The following is a 17205-nucleotide window of genomic DNA, read 5'->3' on the forward strand; positions in this document are numbered from 1 at the left end:
TACTGGGACTGGATAACACCACCGTACTGGGACTGGATAACACCACCATACTGTGACTGGATAACACCCCCATACTGTGACTGGATAACACCCACCATACAGTGACTGGATAACACCACCATACAGTGACTGGATAACACCACCGTACTGGGACTGGATAACACCACCATACAGTGACTGGATAACACCACCATACAGTGACTGGATAACACCTCCATACTGTGACTGGATAACACCACCATACTGTGACTGGATAACACCACCATACAGTGACTGGTTAACACCCCCATATTGTGACTGGATAACACCGCCATACTGTGACTGGATAACACCTCCATACAGTGACTGGATAATACCACCATACAGTGACTGGATAACACCACCATACAGTGACTGGTTAACACCCCCATATTGTGACTGGATAACACCGCCATACTGTGACTGGATAACACCCCCATACTGTGACTGGATAACACCCCCATACAGTGACTGGATAACACCTCCATACTGTGACTGGATAACACCACCATACAGTGACTGGATAACACCACCATATTGTGACTGGATAACACCGCCATACTGTGACTGGATAACACCTCCATACAGTGACTGGATAATACCACCATACTGTGACTGGATAATACCACCATATAGTGACTGGATAATAACTCCATACTGTGACTGGATAGCACCTCCATACTGTTGACTGGATAATACCGCCATACTGTGACTGGATAACACCGCCATACTGTGACTGGACAATACCAGCATTCTGTGACTGGATAACACCTCCATACTGTGACTGGATAACACCACCATACTGTGACTGGATGACACCTCCATACAGTGACTGGATAATACCACCATACTGTGACTGGATAACACCGCCATACTGTGACTGGATAACACCTCCATACTGTGACTGGATAATACCACCATACAGTGACTGGATAACACCTCCATACTGTGACTGGATAACACCTCCATACAGTGACTGGATAACACCCCCATACAGTGACTGGATAACACCTCCATACTGTGTCTTCACCTACCTATCTCCTGCTGTAGTGGAGCGGGGTCTCCACCTACCTATCACAATCTTTATGGCTGCTGGTGATCAGCGCTTAAAGGAGATATCCAGTGGTGAAAAACGTATCCCCTATCCTAAGGATAGAGATAAGTTTCAGATCGCGGGGGCGTCCGACTGCTGGGGCCCCCCGCAATCTCCTGTATGGGGCCCTGATAGCCCGCAGGAAGAGGGGGCGTGTTGACCACTGCACGAAGCGGCAGCTGACACGCCCCCTCAATACAACTCTATGGCAGAGCCGGAGCGGTGCCTTCGGTAATCTCCGGCTCTGCCATAGCGATGTATTGAGGGGGCTTGTCGGCCGCAGTTTCGTGCAGTGGTCAACACTCGCTATCTGGCCAGCGAGCTGGGGCCCTGTACAGAGAGATCGCGGGGGGCCCCAGTGGCTGGACCCCCCTGCGATCTGAAACTTATAACCCTATCCTTAGAATAGGGAATACGTTTTTCACCACTGGATATCTCCTTTAACCCTTAAAGTGACAGGTAAGATAGCCATGCGTCATGTTCAGACACCTCAGTGTTCCCAAACATCCTGCTCCTGGTCTCCAGATCCTCCCAATTATCTCTTCTGATCACATCCGCACATCCGTCATCAGCTGCTTAACAATGACACTTGTTTTTTTGACACATTCTTCACTCCTCATGTTGACTGTTTCCTCACTGAATTAATGCAAATAAAAGAGGTGATTCAGTTTGTGTAGTGCGGTGATGTCCTTGTGGGGGCCAAGATGGTCGGATGAGCAATGGTGGGTTACGAGGACAATGACAGAGTAGCATTTGGGGTACATGATGATGACGACACTTGGGGTACAGGATAATTACACTTAGGGTACAGGATAATAACACTTGGGGTACAGGATGATAACACTTGGGGTACAGGATAATAACACTTGGGGTACAGGATAATAACACTTGGGGTACAGGATAACACTCAGGGTACAGGATAATTACACTCTGGGTACAGGATAATAACACTTGGGGTACAGGATAATAACACTTGGGGTACAGGATAATAACACTTGGGGTACAGGATAATAACACTCGGGGTACAGGATAATAACACTCGGGGTACAGGATAATAACACTTGGGGTACAGGATAATAACACTTGGGGTACAGGATAATAACACTCGGGGTACAGGATAATAACACTCGGGGTACAGGATAATTACACTCTGGGTACAGGATGATGACACTTGGGGTACAGGATGATAACACTCGGGGTACAGGATGATGACACTTGGGGTACAGGATGATGACACTTGGGGTACAGGATGATAACACTCAGGGTACAGGATAATTACACTCTGGGTACAGGATAATAACACTCGGGGTACAGGATAATAACACTTGGGGTACAGGATGATGACACTTGGGGTACAGGATGATAACACTTGGGGTACAGGATGATGACACTTGGGGTACAGGATGATGACACTTGGGGTACAGGATGATGACACTTGGGGTACAGGATAATAACACTTGGGGTACAGGATGATAATACTTGGGGTACATGATAATAACACTTGGGGTACAGGATGATAACACTTGGGGTACAGGATGATGACACTTGGGGTACAGGATGATAACACTTGGGGTACAGGATAGTAACACTTGGGGTACAGGATAACACTTGGGGTACAGGATGATGACACTTGGGGTACAGGATGATAACACTTGGGGTACAGGATATTGATAATAGGTATGAATGTTTGTGCAGCATCTTATCCGGTCCGGTCTGATTGTTCCTCCATTATCGCTCTGTGAAGCCGCCGCCCCCTCCTGGGGGATCAGGGATCGGGGTTGTTTACTTTCATTTTTCTTGGAGGGTTCGGAGAGGGATCTCAGGTGAGGATGTGACAGCACAATTAAATACTCTGCAGGGATTTAGAGTTCCTCGCTGCTTTATCCCATTATAAGCGGGAGACCTCCCTCCCATGTTAATGAACTCCAGCGTGGCGGAGCGCGGCCTGAATACTGAGGAGGACGCGGCACCGCTGTTTGTGCCGCACATTTCCACTTTGTTAGTTTTGGTTTCTCATTAAAACTTTCTCCCCCAGTAACATCTTCATATTCTAAGTCATTCTGCTAGAAAATAGTCTGCAAAGCTTTAAAGGGACAGAGTCCTCAGAAGAGACCGTATTTAAAGGGGTTCTCCACCATAAGGTGATTTCAGTACATACCTGGCAGACAGTAATGGACATGCTTAGGAAGGATCTGCGCTTGTCTTAAGGCTAAATGGCTATGTTGTGAGATTACATAACACTGTGGCTAGCTTTTTGTGAACTGGTATTTCCTGTTTCAGTTTTGCATACAAATCCCATAATTCTATGTTTCTCCCTCCCACACATCAGCCACCCCACCCATTGAAACATAAATGAGCTGCATCCATTCAAAAGACCTTTGTTTTCCAATCAGGGTGCCTCCAGCTGCTGCATTAGTTGCAGATTGATCCCTCTCCCACCAAGCGATGGCACCACCCATTGAAGCAGACAGGCTCTCTGTCATCAGCTGACTAGTGATGTCATGTCTCGGCCGCATTGCAACCTGGGAAAAATCTGAGACAACAGTCATTGTGTATGCTGGTAAAAATAAATATTTGGGTTAAAATCAAATAAGAGTTGTGTGAAAACCGTCACACACAGGTACAGACAATGAACTACACCCTGTAGAATAGTCAAATAAAATAAAATCCTGGAATACCCCTTTAAGTCATTTTACCAGATTATGAAGTTTTTATTATAAAATTTGTTTTGTACTTTTTGGTAAAGCCTATACATATTAATAGAAGACATTCCAGTCTTCACTCTGACCAATAGGACATACACAAGATGGCGACATTTCCTGTTATTGCAGCTCACTTATAAGCATTACTGTGTAGACTGGGGCAGGGCTAGCAGAGCCATCTCATAATCATTAGAAGGTCAGAAGAGTCATGTAGTAATGTTTAGAAGACGGGGTCAGCAGAGTCATCTGTCACGCCCCCTCACATAGGCTTGCATTGAGGGGGCGGAGCGTGTCATCACATGGGGGCGGGGCCGTGATGTCACAATGCTCCGGCCCCCGTGATCGCCAGTAATCAGACCTGGAGCGAACGTGCTACAGGGACTGATTCTAACGGGGTGTTGCATGCAAGATCATGGGGTCCCCAGCTGCAGGACCCCCGCGATCAGGCATCTTATCCTCTATCCTATGATAGGGGATAAGATGTCTTAGCGCCAGTGTACCCCTTTAAGTTCCATGACCATTATTCCGGTCGCTAACCACTAAACTCATCATTAATCCTGACCACTTTCCCCAAATTTAACCCTAGGCGCTTATCTTGACGACCGTCCCTGACCCCTACCATTAACCCTTCATGGGAAGATGAAGAAAAAAATAGACGATTCACAAACCATTCGTTCAGCCTTGACTTTGTGACTGTGATGTTTATAAAGTGTGACCGCGAGAACAGGGAAAGAAATGCGCCCGAGGAGATTCTGCTTCCTCCTCGCGCTCTGAGAACCAGCCGCCCCCTGATAGACCAGGTAACGGTGCGAGAAGAGAGGACGTGTAAATCAATGGAAGCAGACACTTCATCCCTGCGGAGGGAAAACCGCGCCAAAGATACTTTACCGACGCTTCGCCCTAATGTCCTGAGAGTCAAAATATACCGCATGTAATATTCTCAGGAACAGCTGCCGGGAACGACTAATAGAACACTGTGTAGAGCAGTGTTACCCAACCAGAGTGCCTCCAGCTGTTGCAAAACTACAACTCCTAGCATGCCCGGACAGCCTTTGGCTGTCCGGACATGCTGGAAGTTGTAGTTTTGCAACAGCTGGAGGCTCTTGGTTTGGGATACACTGCATTAGAACATTGTTTCCCAATCAGTGCGCCTCCAGCTGTTGCAAAACTACAACTCCTAGCATGCCCGGACAGCCAACGGCGGTATGAGAGTTACAGAAACAGCCAAACACATGAGTGATGTCGCCAGTAGAAATACATTAGAGAGTTGGCAAAATGAATAATTTTTTCTGACTTTGTTTTTCGTATAAGGTCAAAAGTCGTAAAAGGAGGTGTGCATGCTGGGAGTTGTAGTTTTGCAACAGCTGGAGGCACACTGGATGGGAAACACTGATCTATGTGAACAATGGTCTCTTGACTCTCTGTTGACTCTATGTCAGAGGAGAGTAGGATTGGGCAAGCGTCCTCCTGCAGAATACATGTACTAGTGTATGCGTGGATGAGGAGTGCATGCTGGGAGTTGTAGTTTTGCAACATGTGGAGGAGCACTGGTTGGGAAACACTGCTCCAGATAAAGGGAATAGCATCTTCTTCCATTCAAGTCTATTAGAGCTACAAAGACAGCCAAGCCTGTGAGTGATGTTGCTAATAGAAATGCATTAGAGAATTGACGAAATGAAAACTTTTTCTAACTTTTTGCAAAGTTTATAAAATCTTGTTTTTCGTATAAGCTCAAAAGTCGTAAAAGCCAAGGTCGAGCTGCAGCATGCCTCCTCTCTCCCCCACCCTTCCCAGCCTAGCATGATTGATGCTCAATGCTGGTAGCCAAGCGGGGGTGGTGGGGGGGGGAGAAGGAGGTGTGCATGTTGGGAGTTATAGTTTTACAACAGCTGGCCGCACACTGGTTGGGAAACACTGCTTCAGATAAAAGGCATGGCATCTTTCTTAATTTAGGTCTATTAGATTTACAGAGACAGGCAAGCATGTGTGCGACGTCACTAATAGAAATGCATTAGAGAGTTGACAAAATGGAATCTTTTTCTAACTTTTCGCAAATTAAGAAAATAACTTTTTTGTAAAAACTCAGAAGTTGTCAAGGTTGAGCTGTAGCATTCCTGCCTCCTCCCTCTCCCACCCTTCCAAGACATGCATGATTGATGTACAGGGCTCAGTGCTGGAAACCAATCAGGGATGGGGGAGGAAGGAGGCTTGCATGCTGCACCCTGGAAGTTGTAGTTTTGCAGCAGCTGGAGGCGTACTTGTTGGAAAACCCTGTTTCAGGCAAAGGAGATGCCCTCTTTCTCCCTTCTAGTCTATTAGAATTACAGCAGACGGCCCAGCACGTGAGCGATGTCTCTTATAGAAAGGCATATGATGGGTGACAAAATTTTAACTTTTACTAACCTTCAGCCAAGCTATAAAATCATGTTTTTCCTATAAGTCGTAAAAAATGAAGACCGAGCTGTGGCATGCCTGCCTCCTTACTCCCCCACCCTTCCTAGCCTGCATGATTGATGCTTGAGACCAAGCAGAGAAGGGAGGGGAATAGTGACCATCAGCTATCGGTGAATCTGGTGTTATTTGGCCTACAGCTTTCGGAAGGGCAGCTCTGGAGCCCAAACAGCTGCTGTGACCTATGAAACGTTATGCAAACTCAGGTCACGTTTAGTCATGCCGGTAACGGTGAGTAAAAAAGCCGCCTCGCTACCTGGATGAAACAAAAAAAGTGTCAAGCGCCATTTTGTTATAATTTGTTTTGTGTTTTTTTCTTTTTTTTTGTTATTTTATGTGGCTTTGCAGAAGTTGTCGTTTAGAATTTAAGGGAAACGTCTTTTCTTCTCTTTACCGTCGGTGCCTTTGATACGTGTTTTCACCTTGCGGGTATTTGAGAGCAGCGGAGATCTTTGCATCTGCTGTGATAGAAGATGATCGCCCCCGCCGAGATAAAATACAGAATGAAATTAGAAAGTTACTTTAATTCTCATCTTCTGATGTTTTTTCAAATTTTTTTTCAGATATTGATGAATGCGCTGCCAAAATGCATTACTGCCAAGCCAACACGGTGTGCGTCAATTTACCGGGATCGTACCGCTGCGACTGCCTCCCGGGGTACACGCGCGTCGATGATTTTTCCTGCACAGGTAAGAACGGAGCGTTTTATATTACACCTATGTGATGCAAGTCATGTTTTTATATGGTTATTGTACCCCAAGACCCCTGGCAAGACCGAGCGGGTCATGTGATCAGAAAGAAAAAGATTTTGTCTAGTGCAGTGGTCTCAAACTGTGGCCCTCCAGCTGTTGAAAAACTTCAACTCCCAGCATGCTTGGACAGCCAACGGCCACAGCTCTGTGAGGTAGAGAAGGAGTGCACGGTAGAGCCAGGGTTGGCGTTATAATATTTGCACAAAATTTATCAAATGACGTGCGCAACTTTTGTAAATTTTGAGCAAGAGTGTAAAGGGATAGATCTGTGTCTACACAAAAGTCCCCCCATTATCTGTAGGGATGGTGCCCCCACCATGATCACTGTAGGGATGGTATTGGGCAGGTGATGGGCAGTGCCTGGTTTCCTCTATACATGATGCTGCCCCCACCATGATCACTGTAGGGATGGCATTGGGCAGATGATGGGCAGTGCCTGGTTTCCTCCAGACATGATGCTGCCCCCACCATGATCACTGTAGGGATGGTATTGGGCAGGTTATGGGCAGTGCCTGGTTTCCTCTATACATGATGTTGCCCCCACCATGATCACTGTAGGGATGGTATTGGGCAGGTGATGGGCAGTACCTGGTTTCCCCCAGACATGATGTTGCCCCCACCATGATCACTGTAGGGATGGTATTGGGCAGGTGATGGGCAGTATCTGGTTTCCCCCAGACATGATGTTGCCCCCACCATGATCACTGTAGGGATGGTATTGAGCAGGTGATGGGCAGTACCAGGTTTCCCCCAGACATGATGTTGCCCCCACCATGATCACTGTAGGGATGGTATTGGGCAGGTGATGGGCAGTGCCTGGTTTCCTCTATACATGATGTTGCCCCCACCATGATCACTGTAGGGATGGTATTGGGCAGGTGATGGGCAGTGCCTGGTTTCCTCTATACATGATGCTGCCCCCACCATGATCACTGTAGGGATGGTATTGGGCAGGTAATGGGCAGTGCCTGGTTTCCTCTATACATGATGCTGCCCCCACCATGATCACTGTAGGGATGGTATTGGGCAGGTGATGGACAGTGCCTGGTTTCCTCTAGACATGATGCTGCCCCCACCATGATCACTGTAGGGATGGTATTGAGCAGGTGATGGGCAGTACCAGGTTTCCCCCAGACATGATGTTGCCCCCACCATGATCACTGTAGGGATGGTATTGGGCAGATGATGGGCAGTACCTGGTTTCCTCCAGCCATGATGCTGCCCCCACCATGATCACTGTAGGGATGGTATTAGGCAGGTGATGGGCAGTGCCTGGTTTCCCCCAGACATGATGCTGCCCCCACCATGATCACTGTAGGGATGGTATTAGGCAGGTGATGGGCAGTACCTGTTTTCCTCTATACATGATGCTGCCCCCACCATGATCACTGTAGGGATGGTATTGGGCAGGTGATGGGCAGTACCTGGTTTCCTCCAGACATGATGCTGCCCCCACCATGATCACTGTAGGGATGGTATTGGGCAGGTGATGGGCAGTACCTGGTTTCCTCCAGACATGATGCTGCCCTCACCATGATCACTGTAGGGATGGTATTGGGCAGGTGATGGGCAGTGCCTGGTTTCCCCCAGACATGATGTTGCCCCCACCATGATCACTGTAGGGATGGTATTGGGCAGGTGATGGGCAGTGCCTGGTTTCCCCCAGACATGATGCTGCCCCCACCATGATCACTGTAGGGATGGTATTGGGCAGGTGATGGGCAGTGCCTGGTTTCCTCTATACATGATGCTGTCCCCACCATGATCACTGTAGGGATGGTATTGGGCAGGTGATGGGCAGTGCCTGGTTTCCCCCAGACATGATGCTGCCCCCACCATGATCACTGTAGGGATGGTATTGGGCAGGAGATGGGCAGTGCCTGGTTTCCTCCAGACATGATGCTGCCCCCACCATGATCACTGTAGGGATGGTATTGGGTAGGTGATGGGCAGTACCTGGTTTCCCCCAGACATGATGCTGCCCCCACCATGATCACTGTAGGGATGGTATTGGGCAGGAGATGGGCAGTACCTGGTTTCCCCCAGACATGATGCTGCCCCCACCATGATCACTGTAGGGATGGTATTGGGCAGGTGATGGGCAGTGCCTGGTTTCCTCTATACATGATGCTGCCCCCACCATGATCACTGTAGGGATGGTATTGGGCAGGTGAGGAGACTTCTTTCTGGCCCAGATTGTGGACCTGCTGGAAGATTCTCCTATCTGCACACAGGATCTTTGGGGCTCAGCCATAGGGACCTTTGGGTTCTCAGTCTCCTTCTTACCAAGACCCTTCTCCCCTCATTACTCAGTTTGGGGGGGGGGGGGGGTGTCAGCTCTAGGAAGAGCCACTGAGCTCTTGGGAACTTTCAGTGCAGCAGAAATGTTTTGTCCCCTTCTCCAGACCTGGGCCTCCACACAAACCTGTCTCTGAGCTCTACAGGCAGTTCTTTTCTCCTCATGGCTTGGTGTTTGCTCTGATATACATTGTCAGCTGTGAGATCTTATATAGACAGGGCTGTGTCTTGTACAGTCAGATGAATTTACCACCGGTGACTCCGACCAAGGTGGAGAAACATCTCAGAGATAAAAGGAAAAAGACAATCCGGGGCTTGTTCAGAACCTGCATTGGGTCCCATCCGCCTTCATTACTGCCACTAGCCCTCAGACTGGATTGGGACTATTTATTGAGACTCATTACATTGTCTTTTTATGTAGTCGTTCATTTTTACTGTCCTGCAACCATCGGAGGAATGTTCCTCCTCCACTCCCTGACCCGCCATCGTTGCACACTGTCTGCATTCGAGCCTCTTACTGAACCTCTTTCCTAAGGACTCCCTCCGCTCACTACGTCTCTCCTCTTATGCCGCCTCAGACAGGGTACGGTCCATTGAGACCCATATGCCTTCTGTTTCCTTCTAGGTCTGGTGCTGCCGGTGCCAAATGGCGGTGCTGATACTGTGATTAGTGGAGCATTGCTGGAACGCAATTTCTTCTTTCAATTACGTTCGCTCCGTTTAGAGACCCTCCTGAGGAATGCTGCTTATGGCGCCACGGTAAGGGCTCGAAGCCCCCATGAATAAGAGGCAACTTATGCAGAAAGCATTTTTTTCCTGATGGCTCAGTATTTGGCAGCCGACCCGTGCGCCATGCGCACGGGTCAGCTGCCAAATACTGAGTCATCAGTGGTCACCTTTTTTTTTTTGTAATTGCCCTTGTGGAATGGGTCTGGTTTCAATTCCGGAGGAAGGATTAGGTCAGAATTAGAGATGAGCGAACTTACAGTAAATTCGATTTGTCACAAACTTCTCGGCTCGGCAGTTGATGACTTATCCTGCGTAAATGAGTTCAGCCTTCAGGTGCTCCGGTGGGCTGGGAAAGGTGGATACATTCCTAGGAAAGAGTCTCCTAGGGCTGTATCCACCTTTTCCAGCCCACCGGAGCACCTGAAAGCTGAACTAATTTATGCAGGAAAAGTCATCAACTGCCGAGCCGAGAAGTTTGTTACGAATCGAATTTACTGTAAGTTCGCTCATCTCTAGTCAGAATGCAAATGACTAAATTCAGTGTTATGCAGAATCTGAGCTCGGTCTAACATGGTGTCTGCAGGACGTTGGCCGCCAACTGTATACACAGAATTTTCAGATGGTTCATATAAGATATATAGACTAAAGTGGTTATAAAAAATAAAACATTGCAAAAAAAACTACAGGCAACTACAGTACAAAATTTGTATCACCAAGAAGTTTATAGTAGCCAATAAAACAGGGCACTGACTCTAGGACCGATAAAAGAAAGTCGTGTAGGGTCCTTACTAAGTGTGCGTTCTACTCTACGCATGCCGAGGCCATATGTGGAATGCACACCCATTCTGAATACTGTTTTGTGGTGGTGACTTCTTTGGAATGTATAGAAGGTTTCTGTACTGGTATGATGTTTACCCTGAGGAAGAGGCAATCTGTAGACCCCTGAAATGCGTCAAAACAGTTTTGTTTTTTTACAGATTTTATGGATCTTAAAGGGGTTATCCAGGGAAAAACTTTTTTTTTAATATATCAACTGGCTCCAGAAATTTAAACAGATTTGTAAATTACTTCTATTAAAAAATCTTAATCCTTTCAGTACTTATGAGCTTCTTAAGTTAAGGTTGTTCTTTTCTGTCTAAGTCCTCTCTTATGACACCTGTCTCGGGAAACTCCCAAATCTCCATAGCAAACCTCTTCTAAACTGGGCGTTTCCCGAGACACGTGTCATCAGAGAGCACTTAGACAGAAAAGAACAACCTTAACTTCAGAAGCTCATAAGTACTGAAAGGATTGAGATTTTTTAATAGAAGTCATTTACAAATCTGTTTAACTTTCTGGAGCCAGTTGATATATATAAAAAACGTTTTTTTCCTGGAATACCCCTTTAATTATATTCAAACTGGCAATTAAAGGATGTATTTTGGAATATGCCGGAATACCCATTGATGTGTGAAAGGGATGATGTTAGGGTCATTGGTCGACAACTACTATCAAAGTGGTACTCCGCCCCTAGACATCTTATCCCCTATCCAAAGGATAGGGGATAAGATATCTGATCGCGGGGGAACCCCTCGATCTCTGCTGTAGCAACCCAGACATCCGGTGCACTGACGTCATGGCCACGCCCCCTCCCATAGATTTGCATTGAGGAGGCGTGGCCCAAGTCTCCGGTGCTGCACCCGACGCTCTAAACGAACGCCGGGTGCAACAGGGATAGGGGATAAGATGTCTAGGGGCTGAGTATCCCTTTAATGCATATGGTGACACCATGAGATGTGGAGTGAGGATATCCATGTGCATGGTGATCATAGTGAGAGTTCTTCTCACAGCCTGAGGTTAGAGTTGTATTCTATGGTCTTATTGATCGTAAGATTTCAGGGGCCCTGATGCAGAACATCAAGTTATACATCTCATATGTCAATGCGGTCCATTAGTCGCTGCCGGTGTTTATCATTTTATGGTAAAGAACACTAAGCAGGGGTGTGACTCTAGGATGGGCAGAGGATGCAGTCTGTCCTGGGCCCTGGTGTCTTGGGGGATCTGAGCTCCCTATAAGAAGATAAATAAGGGATCCTGATACAGAGTTTCATGTTGTACCTGTCCTTAGTCAATGGTCACCACTGGTGTCATGGATCCGGCACTGCATTGTGGCTTCCATTCATGTCAGACACCATGGTATAGTCCGCGTTAGAGAAGCTCAACTTGCTGATGGTCTCCAAGTTGAAGCTAGTAGAAGTGACTGGAGAAGAGATGATGTAAACCAAGTACAGTCATAAAGTATCGGCAAAGTTCTTCAACATTATTTATAGATAACCTGTAAACGGATGCTCGTGGGTGGGGCAAACTTTGGCATGGGAGGGTCTTAATGGGATATTTACAACATTGGCTCATGAATCTCGTGCGTTCATCATCGGACTATCTGCTCCATCTTGCATTACATTGGATGCCACCCACCTGTATATACTCACTAACCGAGAATGCCAGCGCTGTGCCATAGACATGGGAGGAGCCTATCTCTGAAGCGTCCAATAATTGGTGATTATGGGGCCTCAATACTCCGCTGGAAAACATTTTTTTTTTTTTTAAATCAACTGGTGCCAGAAAGTTAAACAGATTTGTAAATTACTTCCAATAAAAAATTTTCATCTTTCCAGTACTTATAAGCTGCTCTATGCTCCACAGGAAGTTCTTTTCTTTTTGAATTTCCTTTCTGCCTGACCACAGTGTTCTCTGCTTACACCTCTGTCCATGTCAGGAACTGTCCAGAGCAGGAGCCAATCCCCATAGCAAACCTCTCCTGCTCTGGACAGTTCCTGACATTGACATTGAGGTGTCAGCAGAGAGCACTGTGGTCAGACTGGAAAGAAATTCAAAAAGAAAATAAATTTTCTTATAAAGCAGCTGATAAGTACTGGAAGGATTAAGATTTTTATACAGAAATAATTTACAAATCTGTTTAACTTTTGAGCATCAGTTGATTGAAATAAATAAATGTTTTCCAGTGGAGTACCCCTTTAAGCAAATTTGATGGGTTCTTACCCACGTCCTTGTCAATGACAAAGCCCTGAAATACCGGTAATGTCCCCTTTAAATCCAATCCCATATAATACATCACGCAGTTCACACTGTGACTCTGCGCAGCCGCCGGAGGTTAGAATCTATCCGTTTATTTTAATTCTGAAGTCCATTTTCCTACTAAATGTCACTTGGGTTCCTCATAAATCCCCCTATAATAATGTGCGGATTACTTTTACCCCCCACCCGTCCTAATGGAGCTGCAATAATATTGAGATTTGATTTGACATATGAATTATAAAGTCAGAGCGCTCCGCCACCGCCACCACAACTCGTTTTCTCCTCCTAATGGGTATTTGACGGGTTCACGGTTGAACGGCGCCAATATTTTTAGCCTATTTTGCCTCTGTTGATTATATTAACGTTTGTTTTGTTTTATTTATTTTTGTTGTAATAGTTTTTTTTATATATATATATATATATATATATATATATATATATATATTTATTTTTTTTTTTTCGTATTCCGTATTTTTATACGTTACAGTCATGGGCTTTGATACAATGTAGCGATCTGATATAATCCCATCAGCACAAACATAATAAATTTGGCGTAGCAACGAACTTGCCCAGCTATTTCAATGTTGCCCCTCAACCAGGGTGTCTCCAGCTGTTGTAAAACTACAACTCCCAGCCTGCCCGGACAGCCTTTGGCTGTCCGGGCACGCTGAGAGTTGTAGTTTTGCAACAGCTGGAGGCACACTGGTTGGGAAACACTGATCTATGTGTACGATGGCCTCTGGACTCTCTGTTGATTCTGGATGTCAGAGGAGAGAACGGTTGGGCAAGTGTCCCCCTACAGAATACATGTGTTAGTGTAGGCAGGGATGGAGAGTGCTTGCTGGGATTTGTAATTTTGCAACAGCTGGAGGCACAATGGTTGGGAAACACTGATCTATGTTTATGATGGCCTCTCAACTCTCTGTTGTCTCTGGATGTCAGAGGAGAGAAGGGTTGGGCAAGTGTCCTCCTGCAGAATACATGTGTTAGTGTATACAGGAATGCGGAGTGTATGCTGGGAGTTGTAGTTTTGCAACAGCTGGAATCGCAATGGTTGGGAAACACTGATCTATGTGTACGATGGCCTCTCGACTCTCTGTTGTCTCTGGATGTCAGAGGAGAGAAGGGTCGGGCAAGTGTTCTCCTGCAGAATACATGTACTAGTGTATACAGGGATGCGGAGTGCTTGCTGGGAGTTGTAGTTTTGCAACAGCTGGAGGCACCTTGGTTAGGAAAACACTGCACTACTGTTATTTTTTCTGCTGCTGACATAATTTGTTCCAAAAAGATCGCGGATGAGGAAGTTCGTTTAAATGTGTGCATACAAAGGGTTAATGGTTTGACAACTATGACTAACATACTAACAGTATGAGGGGGGTGTTATGTACTGATGGGGGTGCACGTGGGTTATTAGTTGTATCTGTGAAGGCTTCACCTAGTGCACGTATGTGAGAAGCGTAATGAACAGCAGGGGCAGGTGTCGATTGTCGGGGTCGCTTGTTGTGTTTATAGAATTTTCCCAAAATATTTAACGTCATAATACTCCCATTTCCTGTCTACATCGATAACAGAATATTCCCCCATATGAAGCTTGAAGGGGGTCATAGAAGCTGAGAAATATCTATCTGCCGGGTCCTCACAATGTAACGTTGTATGAGCTGAGGGTCCTCAGGTGGGGGGGGGGGGGGGAACAGTGACACTTGGGGTACAGGATAATGACACTTGGGGTAATAGTGCTAAGTCCTCCTCATTCTCATTTAAAGGAGAACTGTGGCCCAAAACATTTCACTTCCCCTGTGGTCGGGCTGTAAAAACTAAATGAAAACAAACTCTAACCTTCCTACGTTCCCCTGTTGTGCCGATATCGGCGTCCCGTTCCTCCGACGCTGCTCGGCTCCCTGCTTCTTAGGCTCAAAATGTCACAGTGCAGTCAGCGTATCACCGGCCGCAGCGATGCCCCGCCTTCTACCTGCTGCCTGAGCTCCTCATATGACAGTGCGCTCAGCCTATTACCGACCGAGGCGGGACATCCCTGCGGCCAGAGATACGCTAACTGCAGTGTGATGTTCCAAGCCTAAGAAGCAGGGAGACGAGCAGCGCTGGAGGAACGGAACGCCAATATTTTTTAGCTTTTGCAGCCCGGGCACAGGGGGAGTTAAAAGTTTTGGGCCGCTGTTCTCCTTTAATATTGGGGATAGAAGATCTCATGCAAAGTCACAGAGGTCTGAGTTTGTTTTGCTGTTGCCCTCTCTGTGTTGGCGCTGTCAGCCTCTCTGTGTTGGCGCTGTTGCCCTCTCTGTGTTGGCGCTTTCAGCCTCTCTGTGTTGGCGCTGTCGCCCTCTCTGTGTTGGCGCTATCACCCTCTCTGTGTTGGTGTTGTTGCCCTCTCTGTGTTGGCGCTGTTGCCATCTCTGTGTTGGCATTGTTGCCCTCTTTGTGTTGGCATTGTTGCCCTCTCTGTGTTGGCATTGTTGCCCTCTCTGTGTTGGCATTGTTGCCCTCTCTGTGTTGGCATTGTTGCCCTCTCTGTGTTGGCGCTGTCGCCCTCTCTGTGTTGGCGCTATCACCCTCTCTGTGTTGGTGTTGTTGCCCTCTCTGTGTTGGCGCTGTTGCCATCTCTGTGTTGGCATTGTTGCCCTCTTTGTGTTGGCGCTGTCGCCCCCTCTCTGTGTTGGTGTTGTTGGCCTCTCTGTGTTGGCGTTGTTGCCCTCTCTGTGTTGGTGTTGTTGCCCTCTCTGTGTTGGCGTTGTTGCCCTCTCTGTGTTTGCATTGTTGCCCTCTCTGTGTTGGCTCTGTTGCCCTCTCTGTGTTGGCGTTGTTGCCCTCTCTGTGTTGGCGCTGTTGCCCTCTCTGTGTTGGCGCTGTTGCCCTCTCTGTGTTGGCGCTGTTGGCCTCTCTGTGTTGGCCCTGTCGGCCTCTCTGTGTTGGTGCTATCACCCTCTCTGTGTTGGTGTTGTTGCCCTCTCTGTGTTGGCGCTGTTGCCATCTCTGTGTTGGCATTGTTGCCCTCTTTTTGTTGGCGCTGTCGCCCCCTCTCTGTGTTGGTGTTGTTGGCCTCTCTGTGTTGGCTTTGTTGCCGTCTCTGTGTTGGCGTTGTTGCCCTCTCTGTGTTGGCGCTGTCGGCCTCTCTGTGTTGGCGCTGTCGGCCTCTCTGTGTTGGCGCTGTCGGCCTCTCTGTGTTGGCGCTGTCGGCCTCTCTGTGTTGGCGCTGTCGGCCTCTCTGTGTTGGCGCTGTCGGCCTCTCTGTGTTGGCGCTGTCGGCCTCTCTGTTGGCGCTGTCGGCCTCTCTGTGTTGGCGCTGTCGGCCTCTCTGTGTTGGCGCTGTCGGCTTCTCTGTGTTGGTTCTGTCGGCCCTCTCTGTGTTGGCGCTGTCGCCCTCTCTGTGTTGGCGCTGTCGCCCTCTCTGTGTTGGCGCTGTCGCCCTCTCTGTGTTGGCGCTGTCGCCCTCTCTGTGTTGGCGCTGTCGCCCTCTCTGTGTTGGCGCTGTCGCCCTCTCTGTGTTGGCGCTGTCGCCCTCTCTGTGTTGGCGCTGTCGCCCTCTCTGTGTTGGCGCTGTCGCCCTCTCTGTGTTGGCGCTGTCGCCCTCTCTGTGTTGGCGCTGTCGCCCTCTCTGTGTTGGCGCTGTCGCCCTCTCTGTGTTGGCGCTGTCGCCCTCTCTGTGTTGGCGCTGTCGCCCTCTCTGTGTTGGCGCTGTCGCCCTCTCTGTGTTGGCGCTGTCGCCCTCTCTGTGTTGGCGCTGTCGCCCTCTCTGTGTTGGCGCTGTCGCCCTCTCTGTGTTGGCGCTGTCGCCCTCTCTGTGTTGGCGCTGTCGCCCTCTCTGTGTTGGCGCTGTCGCCCTCTCTGTGTTGGCGCTGTCGCCCTCTCTGTGTTGGCGCTGTCGCCCTCTCTGTGTTGGCGCTGTCGCCCTCTCTGTGTTGGCGCTGTCGCCCTCTCTGTGTTGGCGCTGTCGCCCTCTCTGTGTTGGCGCTGTCGCCCTCTCTGTGTTGGCGCTGTCGCCCTCTCTGTGTTGGCGCTGTCGCCCTCTCTGTGTCGCCCTCTCTGTGTTGGCACTGCCGCCCTCTCTGTGTTGGCACTGCCGGCCTCTCTG

At 48.2% G+C, this 17205-nt stretch overlaps 1 protein-coding gene across 3 annotated transcripts in view; it reads left to right on the forward strand.

Moving 5' to 3' along the window:
- NELL1 (neural EGFL like 1) overlaps nt 1–17205 on the forward strand; it is a gene marked incomplete in the record, with an annotated part of 690696 nt that overhangs the window by 394021 nt on the left and 279470 nt on the right. For all 3 annotated transcript variants that reach the window (XM_056527924.1, XM_056527922.1, XM_056527925.1), the window contains 1 exon segment: nt 6828–6953. In XM_056527924.1, coding sequence (XP_056383899.1) covers nt 6828–6953 — 126 coding nt within the window.

The sequence above is a fragment of the Hyla sarda genome, chromosome 6 (assembly GCF_029499605.1).
Source record: "Hyla sarda isolate aHylSar1 chromosome 6, aHylSar1.hap1, whole genome shotgun sequence".
In the NCBI taxonomy this organism is placed as follows: domain Eukaryota; kingdom Metazoa; phylum Chordata; class Amphibia; order Anura; family Hylidae; genus Hyla; species Hyla sarda.